The sequence below is a fragment of the Mytilus galloprovincialis genome, chromosome 5, assembly GCF_965363235.1.
Source record: "Mytilus galloprovincialis chromosome 5, xbMytGall1.hap1.1, whole genome shotgun sequence".
Classification (NCBI taxonomy): domain Eukaryota; kingdom Metazoa; phylum Mollusca; class Bivalvia; order Mytilida; family Mytilidae; genus Mytilus; species Mytilus galloprovincialis.
The window spans coordinates 35,070,709-35,095,508 of NC_134842.1; the positions used below are offsets into that span (position 1 = coordinate 35,070,709).

The following is a 24,800-nucleotide window of genomic DNA, read 5'->3' on the forward strand; positions in this document are numbered from 1 at the left end:
AAGACGGCCCTTGTTTCTATTTCATTTTTTTTTTTTTTGGGGGGGGGGGGGGTTATCTTTTGATAGTCTTCATATAAAGAATGAAAAAACAAGAATGTGTCCTCAGTACACGAATGCCCCACTCGCACTATCATTTTCTATGTTCAGTGGACCGTGAAATTGGGGTAAAATCTCTAATTTGGCATTAAAATTAGAAAGATCATATCATAGGGAACATGTGTACCAAGTTTGAAGTCGATTGGACTTCAACTTCATCAAAAACTACCTCGACCAAAAACTTTAACCTGAAGCGGGACAGACGGACGAACGAACGGACGGACGAACGAACGGACGGACGAACGAACGGACGGACGGACGAACGAACAGACGCACAGACCAGAAAACATAATGCCCCTCTACTATCGTAGGTGGGGCATAAAAAGAACAGCTAGAACATGTGGAAGGTTGACACTGTTGGAATCAATTGTTGTTTAATGTAATTTCGTTTCTTTAGTTTAGGATTCAATTTAGACCAATGGAAGAGATCTGCATCTTCTAAATCTAAACATACAATTAAAGTTGATAGTTAGGGACGATATCAAAAGTTCAATGAAGGATAAAAAACTTAATTCACATAGTTTTTTCACTGACCCCCACACCCCCCCTCTTAACTTAATTTGGGAAAAATAGATTGACCAATAGGGATATATGTAAAATCGATTTTAGATTAACAAAACTTGCAGCAATGTTGACCCCCCCACCCCCAAACTATTTGATTTAAGTTTTTTATCCTACATTGATCTTTTGATGTCGTCCCTTAATTATCTATAATCCAACTAGTTGAATTCTGTCATTTAACAACAACTACAATTATTTTTGAAATCTTAATAGTGTACGACTGAACTGCAGGCTAGGGCCATTTTCCATTTTTTGTGACAGTACTCTTAAGATTTTAAATTTTTTTCTTAAGAAAGTTAGGACTGAAAAATCTATTCAGTTTTAAATTTCCATTGATAAAGTTCCCAGTTACATATCTCATCACAGGGATACAGGTACTAATAAAAATAACAATATGATTGATGTAAACTGTGTGAAGCTTGTTTCCAAATCCTACATTTTGAAATATTTGTAAAATTTCATGAATAAAGAGGTTTAAACTACAAAATGCAACATTTTTAATTTTTTTTGTAACTATTACAATGATTATGTTGGTACACAAAATTTAGTTTTAATGGAAGACTACTTATCATATACTAAATGTCACATTTTAAGTATTTTTTTAGTGGATAATTAGCTCATAAATTGAGGTGCTCCTGAATTGGAGGAAGATTCTCAAAACAGAGATTTACAGAAAAAAATGGAAAAGATCGTTTCTTTCCCCCATCTCATGTAGCCCCTCGGACTTCCTGTTTACTTTGAAAGTTGTTGACCTACAAATTAAAGTTTGGCATGTTGATGTTTGAATCATCTACAGCAAACATCATTATGTTTAAATTTAACAAATACTATTTTTTAGTAAGTTCACAATCTTTGAGAATGATTTAAATAACCAGTGAAGGATATCCCTGCTTATGCGTAGTGTGGCATTCCAACAATGACGTCACTATAAAATATAATGTAGGTTGGATATATTTAGAATATCTCGTCATACTGATTTTTCCGGATTGTAAAAGAAACGTAAATAGTGTAAAGGAGAGCTCAATATACGATAATTTCGAGAGAAACAGAAGGGAAATGTATAAAAAAGTGTTTAAAGTCAATTTATTCATTTGTGTCTCCCCATCTCATCATTCTCATTAAGATTTGTTGGGGGGTTTCCCACGCTATAAAAACAAAATGAATGATGTGAGGGAATTTCACTCAGGTCAACCCCATTGTGGATTGACGGCTTGAAGCCGTCTTCCCCAAAAAGAAGCATTCAATTCTTAAATAAAAATGAATCAACAAAACATAAATCATAGTATATACCTTTCTATGAAAATTCAGTTTCTCTACCATCAGTTTACAATAACAAGCAATAAGCTTTCCATATCCTTCCTTTAGATGCATCTACAAAATAGTTTACTTATATTTGTAAACTGTATGTCTGACATTTTATCGTAACATAAAATGAATTCTTCTCCATGAATAAAAGAATAATAGTACAGATCTTATTCACAACACAAAAACATTGTTTGTATCCAAAATGATAATGCCTGGATAGCTAGACACAATTCTTTCTGTTGTATTCTTATTTTGCTTCTGCAAAAAATTTGGGTCATTGTTTCTTCCATTTTTTCCCCTGAAACTGATTTCTTTTTACATTTAGGGCCAAGGTTGACAAGGTCAAACCATAATTTGACATGTTTCATTTGACACAGTAATTGTTTGCTGAACGGTTTTATTTGACACACTGTTTATTTTCTGACATAATTTTTGTTTTCTGACACATTTTATTTGACACAGATTTTGTTTGCTGACATGTTTGATTTTACATAGTTTTTGTTTCCTGACATATTTCATTTGACATGGTGTTTGTTTTCTGGCATGTTTCGTTTGACAAAGTTTGTTACCCGTCATTTTTAATTTGACACAGTGTTTTTTCCTGACATGTTTTGCATGACATTGTGTTTGTTTTCTGGCATGTTTCTTTGACAAAATATTGGTTTCCTGACATGTTTCATCTGAAACATTCTATTTGAAAGATTGTTTGTTTTCTGACATTTTTCACTTGACTTAGTTTTGGTTTCCCAACTTATTTGAAATAGTATTTGTTTCCTGAATTTTTTCTTTTGAAGTAGTTTTTTTTTCCTGACATGTGTCATTTGACACAGGCTTTACTTCCAGTCATGCTTCATTTGACACTTTGAGTGTTTCCTCTAAAATTATTTTACTGCAATATCTTACCCATAGCTTTGCAAGCTCTTTCAGGATTGCATGGTTTTTGAATGAGTCTGGTATTGCCTGAAATAAACCAAAAATTATAATATGTCAAAAGAAAACATTATAAATATAACATTTTTTCTGTTGGAAAAAGATATTAAATGCACATTACACAGTCATCACTTAATCTTCAAATTTCAAGAAATGCTCTGTGATATGAAAATTTTGGTTCATTTAATTCATGAGAAAGGAAAGCAATTATGGGATGTACAAACAGACAAGGGTAAAACTTAATGCCCCATCCCCTTAAGTTGGGGGATAAAACTTCAATAGTAGGCAACTTATTAATTATGCAATTTCTGAACACTGTGATTCACCTGAAAAAGGATACATATTTTATTTTTTTTTTAATTTTGACAATTCCCTTAGTCAGTGTTGTACATCATGGAATGGATTATCATTTTCCCCACACTTCCTGTTCTTTTAAGAAAATCTAAGACTTGATTTTTACAAATGAATGTAATACAGATTATGGAGTTATTTCCCTTTAAAATTAAAATTTTAAAAAGATGTATCCCCTTACACTGTGTTAATTTCATTGATATAGCTAGAAGTAATGAGTAATATTCATGACCTTTATATATTCAATGCTGCCTAACAAGTTCTTAGATATTGATTCAACTACAAAATTTTTCATACTCTATATTCCATCTTTTTTAATGAAATGCATTGCAATAATACTAAAATGATCAAGGTTTTTATTACAATAAACCAGCTGCAATTGTTTGCACCTCTCCTAAGTCAGGAATCTGATATTCGGTAGTTGTCGTTTGTAGATGTGATTCATAAGTGTTTCTCATCTTTTATATAGATTAGATCATTGGTTTTCCTGTTTGAATGGTTTTACACTAGTAATTTTTGGGGCCCTTTATAGGTTGCTGTTTGGTGTGAGCCAAGGCTCAGTATTGAAGACTGTACTTTGATCTATAATGGTTTACTTTAGTTTTAAAAATTGTGACTTGGATGGAGAGTTGTCTCATTGGCACTCATACCACATCTTCTCAAATGTTTTAAACAAGGTACTAACATGTGGGTGTCCATCCCTCAGTATTTTATGTAGTACATGAATAAATTTCCATGCAATAATAGGATTTCCCTGCAGTGGCAGTTTTCCACCAATTGTCCAGTATAGTCCTGCTCCATGGTCCTTAAATGTACCTAGAACAATAGCTGGTCTGGATTAAGGAAAACAATTATACAACCAAGAAGCCTGAATACCCTTCCAGGCTGAAAAGGGACTTATAAAGTTAAAAAAAATAAAAAATGTGTGACTATTAATGTAAATAGGAACTATTAAACAACTTCTACAAAGAAAGCCAGTTTATATGATTATCTCTATGAGGTTACAGACTGACAAAATTTCTCAAATTGCAACAGTGTGCTTATCCCTTAATAGATATCCTGCATATAATTATACCTATTGGCTATTTTACCTACTTAAAACAACACAGCATCTTTTTGTGAAATGATACCTCCCATGCACATGCTTTGCTGTTTATGTGCATTTTGTTTACATAAATTTGAAATAAATAATAAGTTAAATCTTTTAAAACACATTTGGCTGATTTATTTCAAAAAAATATTGCATACTTTTAGATACATAACCATGGGTCTGTGTTGAAGACCGTACTTTGACCTATAACGATTCTTCTTTCACAAATTGTGACTTGGATGAGAGTTATATCATTGGTACTCACACCACATCTTATACATGTATCTATCAGTTTCAAGTCAATAATACTATCAGTTCAAATAATCTTTTAAAAGTTCACTTTTTTGGTAAAGTCATAGTATTATCTATAATTAGAAATTAATAATAGAGCAGGAAGGATATTGATCTTGAAAAGTCAAGTTGTTAGTCATACCAAAATGTTATCTGTCAATCATTGTCTTAAAAACTTATCTTATATGATATTTCAAATTAAACGTGTTAAAGAATATACTGATTTACAAAAAGATATACCCAGGATTGAGATGGAGGTTTAACAATGAAGAGGTGGTGGTTCTCCAGAAAAAAATTGGAATCCCAAATTATGGTGGATCTTTTTTCTGTTGTAGATTATTATTAAAATTGTTTGTTCAGCATACATCATTTTTTAATATTTCAATTATAATATGAGAAAATAATTATATTGTAATTTTTGGGAATATATTTTTGATTTTTACAAATACATGTATTGAATATTGATTCAAAGTGGATTCAGTGATGCATATAAAAATAAACAACTACACCCTGACATATACATATAATAACTTATGTACTAATAAGGACTAATTGGTTCTTGATGATTTATACATATTTGTGTATTCCCCCTGCAGAAAAAAAAATATCTGATTTCTCATCAGTTAGTCATACATGTAACACAGAGATAAATACTTCTACGTTTAGATCATAAGTAGATAAAATATACATTAGGGCAAAGTACCATTTACATTTTGGTGTAATCTATATAAAAATCAAAACAGTGCTAAGTTAGAGATTTACATGTATATATTATATAGTTTTCAATTTAGACTTGTTTATATAAAAAGATTATATACAGTGAACAGAATTCTTAAAGGAGAGGGGGAAGGCACATTTTTGAGATTAGGGAAATAGGGAGTTAAACAAAGTGAGAATTATGTGAAATAGGGGGTAAAATAGTGCGGTGCATTACGTTTGCGCGCATTACCATTACATTTGCGCGCAAAAATCATTACGTTTGCGCGCAGCTTTTGATTACAATTGCGCGCATTTTTTTGACAGGTAAACTCAGGTAAAATACAGGTAATAATACTTATTTATTTATAATTAGTTCAATTATTTACAAGTATAAGTACTCATTTCGTTAGTCTTGGTCCCCTACTCACCAACGATGAGGTGGAAGTGGGATTTCGAGCAAGATAAGTCCGTTTTATTATGCACAAGCACTAAATCCTAGAAAAATGTACAGATAAAAATGTTAAAATGCTAAAACATAGCTAATCATAAAGGTAAAAGTATTGATAATTTCATATACTTTACATGTAGGTACGTGTCGAAACTCCATGTTTGTGCCTTAGTGTAACTTTACAAACTAACTTCCATTATTTACTTATTTTAAAAACGATCACTATTCGTTCAAATCCTTTTCACTCTGAAATATTCGCAATGGAGTATAAATGATGATAACTTTATAATTGGTTTTATAATTCAATATGAACAATATATAGTTTGAATTAAGAAATATTTTCAAAATTAATAATTGATAGTCATATTTATTATGAAAATAAAAAAATATATAGTCAATTATAATTTAATTAAATTTTTATTTATATTTTTACCTGAGTTTACCTGTAAAATGAATGCGCGCAAATGTAATCAAAAGCTGCGCGCAAACGTAAAACATTTTAATCCCCAAATGCGCGCAAACGTAGTGCGCCCAAATAGTGAATAGTTTTTTAAATAAATATTTAGAGAATTGGCACCCCCAATTTAAGTCTACCCCACATATGGGGTATATTTTGAAGACACAAAAAAGATCCCTTAACTATCAGTTTTACCCTACACAAAGTTCAAAGAATAACAATCTATTTTCTATGCTACATGTACAAAGGTATTGCAGATCTAAAGATATGTTTTTCTGATAAAAAATTATCTATTAATAGATATAATACAGATTAATATAATTTATAATCAGTACATTATCAGCAATTTGAACTACAGATTCCCTTTGATCCTCCTGAATAAATTTTTAAATCAAGTACAGGACACAATACTGTTGATTTATTCATTTTGGTAATTTTGGTGGATTGAGGAAAACTTGCATTTTCATGGAAATTTGATAATTTTGATTTCCTGGTTTTACCAATCTCTGCATGCAAAACCAAAAGAAAATTTGTCATTCGTTGAATATTTTAATCTGTGGTTCGACTGTACCCTAAGAAACCCATGTGAATTGGTATAAACTAGAAAATATCAGGCAACATTACAATATTGTGTTTGCACATCCTTCCTCGTCATTTAAACAATTAAATCCACTCAATTTTATGCTTACACTTTTAAACAACTATTGCAACTTTTGTGTTGGTAATAATTATTTTCTTAACAATATCATGTTATTTCATATTGTAAACTAAATTTAATATAGTCATGATAGCCTGAAGAATAGTTGTTGATAAAATTAACGATGGTATTTTTTTTTTTATACTGACTTTGCCAGTTCAATTGACACTTAAGTCAATATCTTAAACAAAAATTATATTCTATGAGTTTTATGAGCAAAACCTGACATAATAACATTATTTTTTTAAATTTTTTTTTTTAATCTACTTTGATGATAACATGTGACCCAAACATGACCCTTTAGTCTATTAGCAAAACAAAATTTTTAACCTTTGGATATGTGATGAAAACATTATTTTCCAACAAATACATAATAAAATAATGTATAAATTTGAATTTGCATTTAAAAATTGAAATCTCAAGTCTAATGTATCCATTTAAAAGATATATATCTGCAAGAAATATGTTCTTTAAATCAATGTCTGAATATTTTGGAGAATACTAGCATATTGGTTAAATACTTTTAATACAGACTTGACAAAATGCCAAAGAACCTGGTTCAACCCACCACTTTTATTTACAAAGTGTATTTAACAAGTCAATAATAAGATAACCAATTTAATTGTTTGAAGATATTTTTCCAGAGCTGACCAATATGTTTATATATCATGATGTATTATTGTATATACAGATATATGGACAATGATTTTTAATATACCAAAAAATTTAGTGCATTTTTAAGATTATTTTGGATTCTTCCATTTTTTTTTCATTCTTGCTTTTTATTGCAAAATAAAGTGAGAGAATAAAATGCACTGAAAGTAAATGTACAAAGTCCAGTGGCTTTTAAATTTCAGACTTTGATTCTGTAATTTGGATATTAAATGTATAGCTTATGAGGTAGTTTCCTATGGAAATGTATATGGTCATACTATATATGTAAAACAGTTTGTTTTGATTTGTGATTTACATGTCCACCTAAGGCCGTGTGATTAAGAAATAAAATATTCTGAAAACCAGACTTTTCTGGATAGTTGGGTAATCGGACAACAACAATAAAACAATTGTATAATAATTATCAGTACTAATCAGAGATGTATAAATTAATTTGTTTAAACTTCTATGGCATTAAAAAAAAATAATATATGTCATATAGGTTTTGAATATGAATTCAAAAAATTCAAAAATTAAAATTGCACACTTTTTTTTTCTCATGTATTACTAACATGACTTGATGATATTGTCCTTTAATGAAAATCATCTGAATATTAACTATTCAATTAAAAAAAAATTATAAGCATGTTTTAGCTTTCAAAGATTTAATCAATCCACTGAGATAATATAACAACACTTCAGAAATCTTTCCCTCATAATATATGTATATATTAACATTACAGTATTAAACAAAATAGCATCTCAGCATGGTCAACAAATGGTAAATGAATTTTCACCTTAGGCCAAATAAAAATATGTGTGGTTCCAGTAACTCTACCGTCCCTACTTTTTCGGCTTAAAAATAGCCTACCCTAAAGATTTTATTGTCATTTTTTATTAAGCATTGTTAAAGTCAGAATGTTGCTCCCATAGACTCAATGTAAAAGAAAACATAAAAAAAAAAAATCCCTACCTACCTACCCTAACTTTTTTTTAGATGTAACTGGAACCAAACATACTTTTTTATTTGGCCTTATGAAGTCCCTATGCAAATTGAATCAAGATATAGAACATATATTTTAAATGGTGTTATAAAGTAAAAAGGATACTTCTGGCATGCTTCTCCTTCACTGGACATTCTGTCGCACTGATGGCTTTGGTGATTGCTACATGCTGTTCAAAAAATAAAATAGCAATCATTTATTTCACAGGAATGAAAATAACTTCTTTGTTTTTAAACAAGCAGATATGCTTTACAAACATTGACAATTATAAAACTTGTCCAGCCCAAGTTATCATGCTAATTATGAGTAAAAACAAAATGGGGACAGTCAACAAAAAGACTATTTAACATGTACAGCATTATACATCAAACAAAAATAGGTTGGTCATTATGGCTTTCTCTCCTGACAAATCTTTGGCATCAGAAAGCTGTTTCCTCTGGATGCTAAATATGCTGCTTTACTTATTCAGCTTGTGGTAAAAGGAAGCTCAGAGATACATGTATATTTGACATTGTTTGAATTGATGTGTTATTATTTTTTGGAAAGTTTTGAGATGGTTCACCATACATGTATGTTAAGCTAAAATATGGTTCAAAAGACAGTTAATGTATTAGTCCACCTTGAGACATACCCCCTACTCAGAGTCAGATTTCAAGGGACTAGTATTTGTTCCTACACCTTAATTATTTGTTCTTCAAGAAAAAGTAGAAAATGCCAACAAAAGTCTTTGGTTTGATCTAATCGGGAATCTAACCTTTGACGGTTTGACCTTTCTCGCACATAATTGAGCAGCTTGTGTTCTAACTTTGACAATTTATAACATGTATAAAGTCTGACAAACAAGTCATATCCAAGAACGATTAATTTGGTTTAAGGGGGTAGAGATACTGTTACAATGAATCATACAACAGATGTTCTAAAAAGTCAAGACATGTCTTGTGTCAAAATAAAGACTATCTGCTAATATATTTTTGATGTTTTTTTCTTTAATTGTTATTTTTGGTTTGTCTACAAGCAGTGGCAACTGTCTATATGTCACCGCATACTGATGATGATTGATAGCTGCTTAATGTCCAGTGGCAAATTTATTGATATGCATATTCAGGAGAAAAACATGTTGTTTCATATTCTGACGTCCGACTCAGGCTTCTCTGAAACTGAGTTTTACTGTGTATATTAGTGCGCTTGATTTTTCTACATTGGCTAGAGGTATATAAGGGGACGGTTGAGATCTCAAAAAACATGTTTAGCCTCACCGCAATTTTGCGCCTGTCTCAAGTCAGGAGCCTCTGGCCTTTTTTAGTCTTGTATGATTTTTAATTTTAGTTTCTTATGTATAATAAGGAGTTTAGTATGACGTCCATTTTCACTGAACTAGTATACATATTTGTTTAGGGGCCAGCTGAAGGAGGCCTCAGGGTGCCGGAGTTTCTCGCTTCATTAAAGACCCATTGGTGGCCTTCGGCTGTTGTCTGCTCTGTGGTTGGGTTGCAGTCGTTTCTCAATTTTAATCTTATATGAATATTTACCCTGCTTTTTACCAGACTGACACGCTGAGCAGGTACATGTATCTTAACATGCTCGCTCACAGGGTAACAATACACAGGAAGACATGTCATCCAACTCAGACACATTATTACGACCAAACAGTCTTTGCTCACTTACTGCTTAATGCTGCATGCTTGATGGAGAAGATGGAGAAGCAGCAAACATTAATTCTCTGATCTTTGATTAGACCCAGACCGAGTTGGAACCCATGACCAACTGCACTGAAGGCATGTTACCATATTACAAGAGCAGCTGTCCTAACACATAATTGACAACTATCATCTCAAGTAGCAATTCATTATACATTGCTTGTATAATGCCAAACTACATTACAGACTACGCGAATGAATTTTATTTTTACAGGACATTCGGTCTGGTAAGCATCCTAGCTTTACCAGACCGAATGAAATTTTACCAGACCAATTTTTTTTTTACATCTAATTGTATATTATCCGACAAAAAACAACAAACATATGACTTTGTTGTGCCCTACTCCTCCCCAAAATGCACAAATTAAAACAAAATGATGTAACAAGAGGGGATATTGTTATGAAAGTTGTGCACAATTGCTTGAATGCATTTCAGTGAAGAGTAATGTCCCATTTTATTGGATTTTGACAATGTTTGTGAACTAAACATAATTTAGAGTTTCTGTATAAAATATTATTTCCTGTTTCTTCTTTCTTTTTCATTTATCTTTTGGTTTTCAATTCTTGTGGTTATATTTCATAGCTAAATTTTGTGATCTGCTTGGATTTTTATTCATTTATTGTATTTAAATCGGCAAACCCGGAATTATCCTTATCCGTTCCCAGAATCTGATCCGGTTTTCTTTTACATTTCCGGTTGTGCCAATGATGGCATCCATTGTTGTTTTTGACAGTCAGATATGTTTTTACCCGGATTTACACATTACTGGTTGGCGATGTTCGGCATAAAGCTAGCGGTTGAACAAAATAAACATCGCTGTGATGAATAATAAAGATGAAAATGAATTTGAGATCGTTTGGCAATTTTGCTAGAATGTTAGAAAAATCCATGAAAAAAAAAACACTGAACATTCGGACCGGAATTCAACAAAATTTTACCAGACCGATCCATTATTCACGGGATTTGTCCGACGGTCCGACGTATTTCGTGTAGTCTGACATTAGTTGAAATTGCTGCTCCTATGCATAAAAACTAATAGAAAGTGCATGTTCATAAAAGCATGCAAAAATTAATAAAAAGATCACCCTTTAACAGTAAACAAAAAAGTAAACCAAAAGGACAATCAAATGTTTAAAAACACCCATAAAGTGTTATTTGACATACCTCATTATATTTCAGCTCTAAACAGCTGTTCGGTGTCATGTCATTTGAGCTACCCCACACCACAAAGACTTTGCTTATCCATACTTTGTTTTTGTATAATTCAAGGCTAACCTTTGGAAAAAGGTCACATTGATATTTTATTTTTCTTGATCAATTTGATTGAGAATGTGTCAAAAATTGGGATGACGGATTCTACGCATCAGCTGGCTGTGTATTCGGTATGTACACATGAGTCATGCCGTACATTTAAGCTTTACGGAATCCCAGTGATTTGTGTAGTTGATATCCATTTGTCTGATCGCTTGTTAATTGTTAATGTGTAAGATATACTGAAAACATGTAAAACAAATCATGATAAATATAAACAAATATGCACTTCCGGTGAAAGATTTTACCTGACTTTTCTCAAAATTCTCTCTTTCTATTTCAAGTGCAGTTTTCCCCCTGCTTCCAATTGCTCTGGGTAAATGTCTCGTTGACATTCTATTTCAAATATCGTTTAATCATATTGGGCACAACTATTTCAACTTTGTAACAGTAGACATGTATTTCGTAAAAGTGCACTCCCCGGTTTGTGGTTATAACAGCGCCCCCTTATGATCTGTCAAATTACCAGGAACAATAAATCTATTTCCCGCGTAATTTTGCAGATTTCAAGTTTACTAAATATTTCATATTTTAATTATTAAACATTTGAATTTCTCACATATCATGCATATAGCCTCTTTAAATATGAATTGTATGAGTGATACGTGTTTGATTAGTGTTTAGCCAGTTTATAAATATCAAGTCGTTTTTGAATTTTTTTTATGCCCCATTTATCATACACTGATGTGGGCATTATGTTTTCAATCTGGTCTGTGCGTCCGTTCATTTATTCGTTCGTTCATCCTTCCGTCCGTTCGTCTGTCTGTCCTGCTTCAGGTTAAAGCTTTTGGTCGAGGTAGTTTTTGATAAAGTTGAAGTCCAATCAACTTGAAACTTAGGGACGACTTCAAAAGTTCAATGTAGGATAACAAACTTAAATTCACATAATTTTTTCACTGACCCCCCCCCCCCTCCCCCCTCTTAACTTAATTTGGGGAAAATTGATTTACCAATAGGGATATATGTCAAAATCGATTTTAGATATACAAAACTTGCAGAATTTTAATCGCGCCCCCCCCCCCCCCCAACCCCCAAACTATTTGATTTAAGTTTTTTATCATACATCGATCTTTTGATGTCGTCCCTTAGCCGTACACATGTTCCCTTTGATATGATCTTTTTTAATTCAATGCCAAATTAAAGATTTCCCCCCATTTTCACGGTCCATAGAACATAGAAAATGATAGTGTGGATGGGGCATCCTTGTACCGGGGACACATTCTTGTTAGAAATGTTTTCATCCCAAAAGTAACCATTTTCCTTTATCATGGCTTGATAATTAATAATAATTCATCATGATTGTAGGCCGGAAGGTGAGCTTACCATAAGATGTCTTAAAGGTATTTTTTAGGACCTTTAATTCATTTTACAATTATTCAAATATTGAATTATTGTTACTAGAACTTGTACACCCGGACGACCTTGAAGTCCCTTCACATTGGCAGATCCAGGGGGGGGGGGGGGGTTCCGGGGTTGGAACCCCCCTTTTTTTGGACAATCAATGCATTTGAATGGGGACATGTCGTTGGAATCGCCCCCCCCCCCTTCCCTCTTTGCCCTGGGTTAGGACCTCCCCTTTAAAATGGCTGGACCCCCTGCTTCACTGTCATGATTACTCCCTGTCAATATATATTTTAGGTTCCCGGGAACTAAACTCTTAAATTCTTTGCGTGTCCTAAGCACTCAGTCATCAACTATTATTTTTTTTAAATGACCGACTGCCGAGGATTTTCCCAAAGTTTGAGAGTTAAGATACCTTGACTGAGTTCAGAATATTTAAACTTAGAACTGCATAAAATCATTAAATTACTTTGGAAAATAATAAGGAGTTGTTGTATTATTGTCAGTGAAACAACAGTACTATCCGCAAAAGTTTCTCTCTAAGAGTTTACTAAATTTGAAACCAATAAAGATTTTAATTTAACACATACACAACTTAAACAAGGCTAGTTATGATAACCAGGAAAAAAAGTAAAATGACCCAGAGCCATACATAAAAAAAAAATGTACGGGAAGTTGTAAATGTCATAACCGAGTCATGTTCAGTTGCAAACTCCGAAACAGTGGTGACGTTGCTTCGCTAAACTATCATTTAAAGTCAACGTAGCGTAGTAAAGAGGACGTAACCGCTGTTTCGGAGTTCGGTTCAGTTGTTGTCACTGTAAACATCTGTAAATACAATAAAGAAAGATGAAAGGTGTTTCCACTGGCAATATCACTAGCTTGATCGACAGTTGCTTAACAGCCCGACGAAAATAAACTCTGAAAATTAAGAATTATTTTACGGACACAAAATTGCTTGATTAACTACCAGACGAAAATAAAACTCAGAAAATTCAGAATCCATAATATGTATAGGATTGTGACCAACAACAACACAAAACATTAAACATTGGCATATACAAAAAGGTGAATTTTGGAGAATAATCCGAAAATATAGAAATCATGAAACACCATTTATAGATACGAAACTACTATATCAAATAGTGGTATAGTCTTTATGATATTCAAAGGGAAGATATTTTTCAAGACATTTCTAACAATTGTTATAATTTTATAAATCTAATTAATTACATTAGATGTATGTTTCATTATGATACTTTATTCTGATTGACTAACTGCACGTTGTTATTCCGTAAGCAATTGCATTGCTCAATAAGTACAAAATGTACTTCGGTCAACGCTTTTACACCCTAATGAAGCTACAAAAAGAAGCATTCAATTCTTAAATAATAAATCTTCTAAATTTTTATGTCCTTTGACCCAAGAAAATGTAACTGTTGTGGATAAACTGTGCTGTTATATTTGTGACTGTTTTGAATTAAGGAGATGAACACTGACACTAAGTCAAGTAAATAATTTGAGAATAAATGCATATAATGTAATTTTATTATTCTCTTATTCACAATACATATGCGGTTTTTGGATCTGATTCTGACCAATGCTTATATTACCAATTACGTAAATCAATTGTATCGGTTTTATGCCCTTTATGGGCCCTATAATTACATTAGATGTATCATGTTTCATTATGATACTTTATTCTGATTGGCTAACTGCACATCACGTGTTATTCCGTAAGCAATTGCATTGCTCAATAAAACTTTTCATTCATGATAACACGTGGTCCCACAATAAAGTGCACAGGTGAATTAAATAAAACAATAATAAAATTCGTGTTTTAATGATCATTGCTAAAAAAATGTAATTATAAGTATTGCATGCTTCTTTTTGTAACTTCATAGGGGTGTAAAAGCGTTGACCGTGCGCACATTTTTAGTATGAAGCGCTGCTTCCGCGCTTCATACAAAATGTACTTCGGTCAACGCTTTTACACCCCAATGAAGTTACAAAAAGAAGCATTCAATTCTTAAGTAATTTGGGAAATAAAAAAATATTCTATTCTATTCTATTCTATTCTATTCTATTCTATTCTATTCTATTCTATTTTCTAGTCTAGTCTAGTCTAGTCTAGTCTAGTCTATCATGTCATTACCAGTGTTTATAACATAATCGTTATTCATCATGCAAAATGCATTGAAATTTTTCAAATTCAGATATTTTCTGGAATCATGGTATACTGTTCACAATATTAGATATAATTTTGTTTCTTATTGCTTGTAATCATTTGCATTTCATGACATATCGAAATTCGTCTTCCTCATTTACAACAGGAAGTACAAATTAGTTAAACAATTTTAAAAACATTCAGACGATGTCCTTTAAAAAAAAAAAAACACTTCTATTGCTATTCCTTATCAGAAAAAGAAGATACAAAATGTTTCTCAAAATTAAAAAGTGAAAAAAATTTCAGAAAACATTCTGCTTAATCTTATTACATGTAATTTGTTCTTATTAAGCATATTTTCAATTTGACCATACCATTTTCAAGCCATTTATAATTTGTTCTTGACATTTTCATTGTAAAGTTATATTCTAAAAAGATATCAATCTAATTTTTTTTAAATGTATACTTTTAATGTTTAATACCGGAATCTATCTAAAGATACTTTTCTATACAAGATCCGTAAGAGTTGCATCTCATTACCAATGCACACATTATATGAATTGGTAATTTTTTCCACACTTATATCTAACGACACTGAATAAACGTAAATATATGACAGTAGAATAACGACAGTTACACCATTAATTTCTAAAATATGCCAAAAAACGTCCTTCAACTATGAACAAAATCTACTAAAATATTATAAGTCGTTCTGACTTTTCACCAGGTACATACAGATGGAAAGTTGTGAATCTGCTTTAACTAATTAATTCAATATTATCATACATCAAACGTTGAAATAACACAAATGGCTGAATATCTGACATCAACAAATAACATAGAAGTCGCCGAATATCTGACATCAACAAATAACACAGATGTCTGAATATCTCATATCAACAAATAACATAGATGTCGCTGAAAATATGACACCAACAAATACAAAAGATGTCGTTGAATATCTAGCATAAAAAAATAACATAAATGTCAGAATATATGACACCAACAAATACCATAGATATCTGAATATCTGACATCAACAAATAACATAGATTTCTGAATATCTGATACATGTATCAACAAATAACATAGATTTCTGAATATCTGATATCAACAAATAACATAGATTTCTGAGTATCTGACATCACCAAATAACATAACAGATGGCTCAATATATGACATCAACAAATAACAAATTTGACTAAATAGATGACATCCAAAATAGGTAACTACATCAAAAAGCAAAGTGACCATCATCACAGAAACTTCTTTCTTCTCGTAATGATAAGTAAAATATGTACAGGAAACCATCTCTTAATAATACCATTATTGCTGTTGACAAAAAACACATACAAATCAAAATTAATTGACTACCAGGAGATCGAGCCTATAATTTTGTTGAATCGTTTCATGTCAGTATTTGTGTTGTTTTTGTAGCGCACTGTGTGATTTATTTTCATTTGTCTAGTTTGCCGCATTATCTGTACGATTGTAGATTTGTTTACCGGTTTTATTCTCCATATATGTCTTTTTTACATTGGTCAGTTCTGTTGTGTATATTTATATCTAATTGACCTTACAAATGGACAAACACGTCAAGGCGACTTGTTCAAATGAAGGACATCCGATACCAATTTGCAACACTTATTTATAACCATTATATGGTATAATACTGACTCTGAAAAATGTTCTGAACAATTATCGCACTTCAATGGAAGCCAAATGGCGTTCCGTCTTATAAAATCTGATATTGGACATTGGAAATTTTATAATTGGGTAAAACATGTCTTATACAGTTTAACGGAGATTTTTCTTACAAACCAGTCAATTTCAATTATATCTTGTGTTTCGCTAATTAACAGAGACATGCTGTATACAGAACTGAACATTCTTAACATAAGGCAGCAATACAAGATCTATTTTGTATTTCATAAATGTGTGGTAACTCGTATATCGTAATTTTAAAACTCATGGCCTTTTTATACTACGTTACTTTATTTACATTGTGTATTAATAGAACAAATTTATTCGTTCAGTGTCTATTCACTTGTTTTAATATGTCTTTTGATTGAGTGAAGCCCTTTCACTTGATATGTTATTGTGTGTCTTTCTGTGTTGTGATGTATCACTATTGTTTCAGGTAAGGGTGACGGTTGGTACCTATCAAAACTTTTAAACCCGCTGCATTTGTTTGCACCTATCCTAAGTGAGGAACCCGATGCTTAGTGGGTGTCGTTTGTTGGTGTGGTTCGTAAGTATTTCTCGTTTCTCGTTTCTCGTTATTTTATTTAGATTAGACTGTTAGTTTCCCCGTTTGAATGGTTTTACATTAGTCATTTATGGGGACCTTTATAACAATGCTCTGTGTTAAAGACCATACTTTGACATATAATGGTTAACTTTTACAAATTGTGATTTTGATGGAGAGTTGTACATCAGAGCGAGAAGAAGCAGAGTGTATGGAGCAATAAGAATGTTCGCTTGTCATGTTTAGGAATTTTTGTCAGATTTTCAGAATCCTCTGGTTTTATCAATTTGAATGCCTTAAAAAAATTGCCCATTGACCCCCATTTTTCTTTTTAAAAATCTTTAACATGTATAAAACTAAGTCATCTGTATTAAAAGTCTCATAAAATCCTTGTTATCTTTTAATAGTTTTTGAACACTTTAACTTGTCAATGATAAAGCTATGAAAAATCAAGGGAGAACATTTTCCCGCCAAATTACAATTGCTTATATATCTCTAAAATAAGCACCTTGACCTATGTTTTTTGTTTGCTCTTTTGGTTTCTTTAATAATCCCCTATCAATATATACTCGTGTTATGAAAAGCTTATTATTTTGACAAAATTACCATTTTGGGATAAAAAAAAAATACACGTTTATTTTCTGTTTAAAAATATGTTTGCTACACAGCACTCAGTGGCGGATGCAGGAATTTTCGAAAGGGGGGGTGCTAGCCCAGGGCAAAGGGGGGGTGCAGGGGGGTGCAAAACATATGTCCCGATTCCAAATGCATTGATCGGCCAAAATAAAGGGGGGGGTGCGGACCCCCGGAACCCCCCCTCTGGATCCGCCACTGGCACTGTTTCTGGTTTGGGTTTTGTTACATAACAGAAATTGTTTTTTTTTTGTCTCAGTTAGTGTAATTTGGTTGACGAATGAGTTCAGATTTAAATTATAATCTGAAATAACTGCCTTTGAAGGCCAGTCTTATGTAGACGAAACGCGCGTCTGGCGTACTAAGTTATAATTCTGGTACCTTTGATAACTATTATGAAATCAAAATGGGATTGGTTGCGAAATAGCCATTTCAAATTTTTATTTTGTTAAAATCTTAAAAGTCTGAGTGACCTGACACATATTTACATGTGACTCTTGTATGTCTTATCTCTGAAGAATTGATGATTATACGGTTGTTTGGAAATGTCGATGTTGTCAGCTATCATCATAACTTTAATATACAATGCTTACTCTGTTGAATCAGGTAATTAATATGCTAGTTTTAGACAATATATTAATTTGCATAAGACATCCTTATGTTGCTTTTGGTCTTCCATTGTCACAACAAATAAATATTAAGCCTATCCTATCATTTCCGTCTTAATTGTATAAACAATGAAACAATAATATTTACATTTGTTTATATTTGAATGACACGAAAACAAGGATATGTGGATATATGTCAATGAGACAACAGACCAACGACACAAATGAAAAAAACCTGCATAAACAACAGAGACGGATTTTTTGACTTTTCCTATAATCAGTAATGGACACGTGCTTTTCACCATAAGTTTTCACTTGCTTTTCTCCATAAGTTTTCACTTACTTTTCACCATAAGTTTTTATTTGCTTTTCACCATACGTTTTCACTTGCTTTTCACCACAAGATTTCACTTGCTTTTCACCATAAGTTGACACTTGCTTTTCACCATAAGTTGACACTTACCAGAAGTTGACACTTGCTTTTCACCAATTTCTGACACTTACCTTTTATTTGTTGTTGACGCTTGTCTTTCATGATTCCTTCATCATAACAGGTAAGTTAGCATGGTTGGAGACCCCATATGGTAATGGTAAACATGCGATAGAAGTTACAGATGGTAGTTTCTTCATCAGTGCTTTAGCCTCACGGTCTGATGGTCTACTGTCTTGCAGCTTGACGGAGGACAAAGAGAAAGCCATGGATTTATTGCTGAATACCAATCCCATGACAATAGAAATCGGTGAGTAACATAATAAATTAAGCAGTTTTCATAAGTTTAAAGCTGAAGGACATGGGCGGGATATTAACTTGATTGTCACTGTAGAAGAAGGAAAAGTTACGATAGGAAAGTAAAATTTAGCAGATTACATTGCCCCTAAAATTGACCTATACATTTAGAGAATATCAAACCGTCATGTAAGAGACTACTTTGTCGATGGAGGGCGGGAAATTTGGATAGCCAATGCGGAAAGTTGTCCTACAATAGGAATGAGCAAAGAGTTGATGCAGAGATTGCTACCACCAAGACAGAGCACATGGCACTTTCAACACGAAAGATATTGAATGGCTTTGTATTAGGCAACCTTCAGAGCGCCCTCCCAGCTAGCGTATTAGTCTTACTCACGGACTAGGTATCTTTAAGTCTGTGCGCAAAAAGGGGCATACCATTTCCAAGTAGTCTTAATGCTATAGGGAGATATCCTATGTTTTGATCTAGCTACAATTTTTTAGTATTGTCTTTGTATTTAAAAGACTGCTTTTCTCAATATACTGCTAAAATTTACCCCAAGGAACTTACTTTAAATAAATCAAATTTATACGGTAATAACTGTCCTTTCCTGGATTCAGATATTTTGGTTTTAAACGGGAAACTACACACTAAAATTAACGACAAAAAGAGACGATTTTCGTTCCCTATTATTAATTTTCCATTTTTAGATGGTGATGATCTTACGGTGTTTATATTTTACAGCTCGTTCGCTATGCCCGTGTCTGTTTTGACGTTTTTGATTTTAACTAACGCAATCTATGTATTACGGGTAAATGATTAAACCAGGGATATCGTTACCATAAATAACTAGAAACCTTTACTAAATTTTTCCATAGATATAAAGATTTGTTTTTGAAGTTTGATTGCACCTGTAGAAAACTTATTTCAAACGGGATAGCACATCCTCATTTTTACGGAAATGTTGTTAACCGTGCCCGGATATTTAGAAATGATCCTAGTAAGCTTATCGACCCTTTAAATAATTTTATTCTAAAAGGTTACCAATATAACACTGTAATAAGATTATTGAATATTGTTTTTATTGGTATAAATATTGATTTTGTTATCAGTTAATCAAAAGCAAACTAAATATTAGTAGTATGTTATTTACATATACACATTCATGGATTTACAATCTGTCGATATCTGTAACTTGGCATTGCACAAGGTCATTGTTTTCTCTGACTGTTTATGACTTCTATACACTAAATCCATTGGATGTTAAATGTGTACGGATTGATTGTTTAGTTTTAGATTCATGATTGTTTTATTAGCTGTTAGTGGCTTTGAATTAGCTGTCAGATAACTGTGAGTACTCTCAGATCTGTTCCTAGTGTCTTTTTGTTGTCGGGATGTACAAGTACCCGGCTACGTCCACTTATATTTTTGTCCATTTGATGAGTTAAGCCTTTTCAACTGATTTTTATAGTTCGTTTCTATGTTGTACTGTTATACCACTGTCCCAGGTTGGGGAGGATTGGGATCCCGCTTACATGTTTAACCCCGCCACATTATTTATGTATTTGCCTGGCCCAAGACAGGAGCCTGTAATTCAGTGGTTGTCGTTTGTTTGTGTGTTTTTATTTGTTTATCGTTCATTTTTGTTTTATATAAATAAGGCCTTTAGTTTTCTCGTTTGAATTGTTTTACATTGTCATATCGGGGCCTTTTATAGCTGACTATGCGGTATGGGCTTTGCTCATTGTTGAAGGCCGTTCGGTGACCTATAGCTGATAATATCTGTGTCATTTTGGTCTCTTGTGGACAGTTGTCTCATTGGCAATCATACCACATCTTCTTTTTTATATTTACTTATTGAATACATAATTAATTTAAAATATGACCATGTCTAACTAACTTATCAAAATGACAGGAGAAAAGGGTAAAATGGACATGTGGAAGAGGTGTATTTCAAAAGAAGTGACCAGCCCACACTTTGTGAAGAGGAATGGAATAGACGGAACAGGAGTTCCGTTCACCCCCGAGAAAACAGGAGACCCAGCTGGACATAAGCTTGACCTAGCTATCTTCCCAGGAACTAAGTGGTGTGGACTGGACAATGTAGCTTCTAGTTATAATGATCTCGGTAAGAACTAAGTGGTGTGGACTGGACAATGTAGCGTCTAGTTATAATGATCTGGGTAAGAACTAAGTGGTGTGGACTGGACAAAGTAGTTTCTAGTTATAATGATCTCGGTAAGAACTAAGTGGTGTGGACTGAACAATGTAGCTTCGAGTTATAATGATCTCGGTAAGAATTAAGTGGTGTGGACTGGACAATGTAGCTTCTAGTTATAATGATCTCGGTAAGAACTTAGTGGTGTGGACTGGACAATGTAGCTTCTAGTTATAATGATCATGGTAAGAACTAAGTGGTGTGGACTGGACAATGTAGCTTCTAGTTATCTAGTTATAATGATCTCGGTAAGAACTAAGTGGTGTGGACTCGGCAATGTAGCCTCTAGTTATAATGATCTAAGTAAGAACTAAGTGGTGTGGACGGGACAATGTAGCTTCTAGTTATCTAGTTATAATGATCTCGGTAAGAACTAAGTGGTGTGGACTGGACAATGTAGCCTCTAGTTATAATGATCTGGGTAAGAACCAAGTGGTGTGGACTGGACAATGTAGCTTCTAGTTATAATGATCTGGGTAAGAACTAAGTGGTGTGGACTGGACAATGTTGCTTCTAGTTATCTAGTTATAATGATCTCGGTAAGAACTAAGTGGTGTGGACTGGGCAATGTAGGCTCTAGTTATAATGATCTGAGTAAGAACTAAGTGGTGTGGACTGGACAATGTAGCTTCTAGTTATAATGATCTCGGTAAGAACTAAGTGGTGTGGACTGGACAATGTAGCCTCTAGTTATAATGATCTGGGTAAGAACAAAGTGGTGTGGACTGGACAATGTAGCTTCTAGTTATAATGATCTGGGTAAGAACTAAGTGGTGTGGACTGGAAAATGTAGCTACCAGTTATAATGATCTGGGTAAGACAGTAATAAAACACATAAAAGTCAGCAAAGTATTAGTACAATAGTAGACACTTTGCGGTTTAAACTTTTCTAAATGTCAATCCAATGACATCAAGGGCAGTCCATCAGTTTTGAACTGAAAAATATACTAGACACATTCATTTCTCTCAAAGAGTCGAAAATGTAAATGAAATCTTAGGTCACCCATTTTGGTTGCGTTGGTTTGACTACGATATTAAAAAGAATCATATTGCCAGAATGTAGGAATAATTTTCTTTTCATATTTTTTATTCAGGAAAATATAAGAATACAGATATGTGTTGTCGTGACCACGATCATTGTCCGTATTTCTTGGACCATTTTGCTGAGAAATATCACCTTAGAAATCCATACCCCTGGACTATTAGTCACTGTGATTGTGACACTGGACTATTTAACTGTCTAAAGGTATGACTTGTAGCAACTTTGTTTTAGAAGTACATTTCACTTAAGGGGGATATATATGCAATACTAGAAAATACATATAGAATCATATTCAAAACAGTGTGGCTGTGACTATTGATTGGCGACCTAAATTATCCCATTGACTGGGACAGATTGTGTGAATGTTTGTCTGTAACGACCACTGCTCACTATGTACTTTTTAATGACACTTAAACTGTGGGGTCACCAAAGGTTCTCAACACATAAATAAAGTTATTCGAAAAACTAATCAGGAATAACACGATGTTTTGATTTATACCAATAATATAAATCAAAATATAAAGGTTATTCCTGATTAATTTTTCGAGTTTTTTATTATTAAAGGCGTTAAGAACCTTTGATGACCCCACGGTTTAAATTCTATAATAAGTAAGTAGTGAGCAGTGGTCGTTACAGACATACGTTCACCTAATATGTCCCAGTCAATAGGATAATTTAGGTCGTCAATCAATGGCCACAGCCACACTGTTTTGAATATGATTCTATCAGAGAGTTTAAATCGGCATATCGTTTCGAGGACTGCAAATAATCGTGGCACACAGTATTAAAATATAAAGAATCAATCGATGGTGAAACGATCTGTTAAATTTTATATGTCATTGATTGATTACTAAAACGTTCAGTGGCAAATATGTCATGCATGTTATAGGAAACGGGTTTATGATGAAGGTCTCGTATACCTTTTCCAAAATCTCCTGGAGCCAATGAATAAGGTGAAATGTTTTCAAAATTACCACAACTTTATCACATGCAACTAACATGAATCTAAATGATCCTGTATACGTCATCGTTGCACACGTGTATGTTTAACATACTAGTAGTAAAGTCGTCAGTTATTCCCTTACTTAGTGGAAAACTACAAATATTCACGATTTAGATGTTGCTGAACGCATTATTCTGGTAAAAAGACAAGTAAAACTAGGTGCATGGTTGGTGCGTTTCTTACTTCATGTTTCCCATGCTCTATACATCTGATATGCAAAACTTTTGATAAAACGAGTTAAAAAGAAAAATACAAAACATAAGGTATGAGCAAAAAAAAAAAATCAACAACAAACAACAACAACAGCTCACGTTTTTTTTTTCATAATATGATTTACGGTTTCTGGTTACAAAAGTATTGAAATAATTTTCTTTTTGGTAAAATACACAAACGTGTTTGTTTATCCACAGAAAATTAACACTACAACATCAAATGAAGTTGGAGAAATGTTCTTTGGTCTCCTGAATGTGAAATGTATCAAGTTTGAACAGGGGCAATACTGCGCTAAAGAGCATTGGTCAAAACTGTGGTGCGAAGAAACGGCAAGTGGAGAAAAGGCGGTATTACACTCGTTTCCATATAAATGGGCAGACGATGTAGTTGGATAAGATGAAAGATGTAAAAAACTAAATATTTCATGCTTTTTAACGAATAAACAAATCCAGCTTTTATACGTCACAATTATATGAATGATTTCGTTACACTTGACGAAAAAGGATTTGATCAAACTATATATTCAATACATCAGTTCTCTCTGTGGTCCTCAAACATTCAATCCCTAGTGGAATACAATACCCGCCTCCTCAGTAAATTTCAGCAACTTGTTTAAATATCTTTATTTTCAAAAAAAATGCAACACATGTGTTGCGGATGAGGTATCTTAGATGTTTGTGTTCAATGGGACTCAACTACATTTTCTCATAAATTAAATAAAAGGGGGAGGGCTAAACAAGATTTGATTCCCCGGAAGCAAAGAGTCTTTACATCTATTAACGTTTTGTTTTTTGTTGTAGTTAAATGAAACTATTTCTAAGCGGATTAGTTTATTTGACACACCACTTTATTTTTGACAGGCAAACTTGAAAGTTAAGGTTCCCTAGAGGAATAATCTACAATGAGTTTTTACTATCTGCTTTCCGATCTCAGAGTTTATTCTTTTAAGTGTTGACGATTGTGGTAGTGAATAGGGTAAACGATATTTGAAGAAATCAGCAACTTAA

The 24,800-nt window shown here is 32.8% G+C and overlaps 2 protein-coding genes across 10 annotated transcripts in view; one reads left to right on the top strand and one right to left on the bottom strand.

The window, feature by feature from the left end:
• The window catches only part of LOC143075698 (huntingtin-interacting protein 1-like), a 45,592-nt gene extending 33,554 nt beyond the window's left edge, over positions 1 to 12,038 (bottom strand). For 8 of the 9 annotated variants that reach the window (XM_076251250.1, XM_076251247.1, XM_076251248.1 and 5 more), the window contains exons 1-5: positions 11,841 to 12,038; positions 8,689 to 8,752; positions 3,929 to 4,071; positions 2,866 to 2,922; positions 1,948 to 2,028 (exon numbers count right to left, since the gene is read on the bottom strand). In XM_076251250.1, the coding sequence (XP_076107365.1) occupies positions 1,948 to 2,028; positions 2,866 to 2,922; positions 3,929 to 4,071; positions 8,689 to 8,752; positions 11,841 to 11,927 (432 nt within the window). In that variant the 5' untranslated portion in view covers positions 11,928 to 12,038. Of the gene's footprint in view, positions 1 to 1,947; positions 2,029 to 2,865; positions 2,923 to 3,928; positions 4,072 to 8,688; positions 8,753 to 11,445; positions 11,673 to 11,840 lie in introns of those variants that run through there. The other variant, XM_076251249.1, reaches the window with a different exon arrangement.
• Positions 12,039 to 18,462: 6,424 nt separating this feature from the next.
• LOC143075700 (group 3 secretory phospholipase A2-like) lies at positions 18,463 to 24,251 on the top strand. Its single transcript, XM_076251253.1, has 5 exons — positions 18,463 to 18,587; positions 19,144 to 19,329; positions 21,233 to 21,445; positions 22,630 to 22,781; positions 23,991 to 24,251. Exons 1-5 carry the CDS (start codon positions 18,527 to 18,529, stop codon positions 24,186 to 24,188), a joined length of 810 nt encoding a protein of 269 aa, XP_076107368.1. The 5' UTR covers positions 18,463 to 18,526; the 3' UTR covers positions 24,189 to 24,251.
• Positions 24,252 to 24,800: the final 549 nt, after the last annotated feature.

What these genes read in the sequence shown, in the direction of transcription:
- LOC143075700 (XM_076251253.1), top strand. Translation starts at nt 18,527, where the DNA reads ATGTCGATGTTGTCAGCTATCATCATAACTTTAATATACAATGCTTAC. An exon ending in TGCTTACTCTGTTGAATCAG is followed by an intron (nt 18,588 to 19,143) that starts GTAATTAATATG and finishes TCATCATAACAG; the next exon opens with GTAAGTTAGCATGGTTGGAG. An exon ending in TTCTAGTTATAATGATCTCG is followed by an intron (nt 21,446 to 22,629) that starts GTAAGAACTAAG and finishes TTTTTTATTCAG; the next exon opens with GAAAATATAAGAATACAGAT.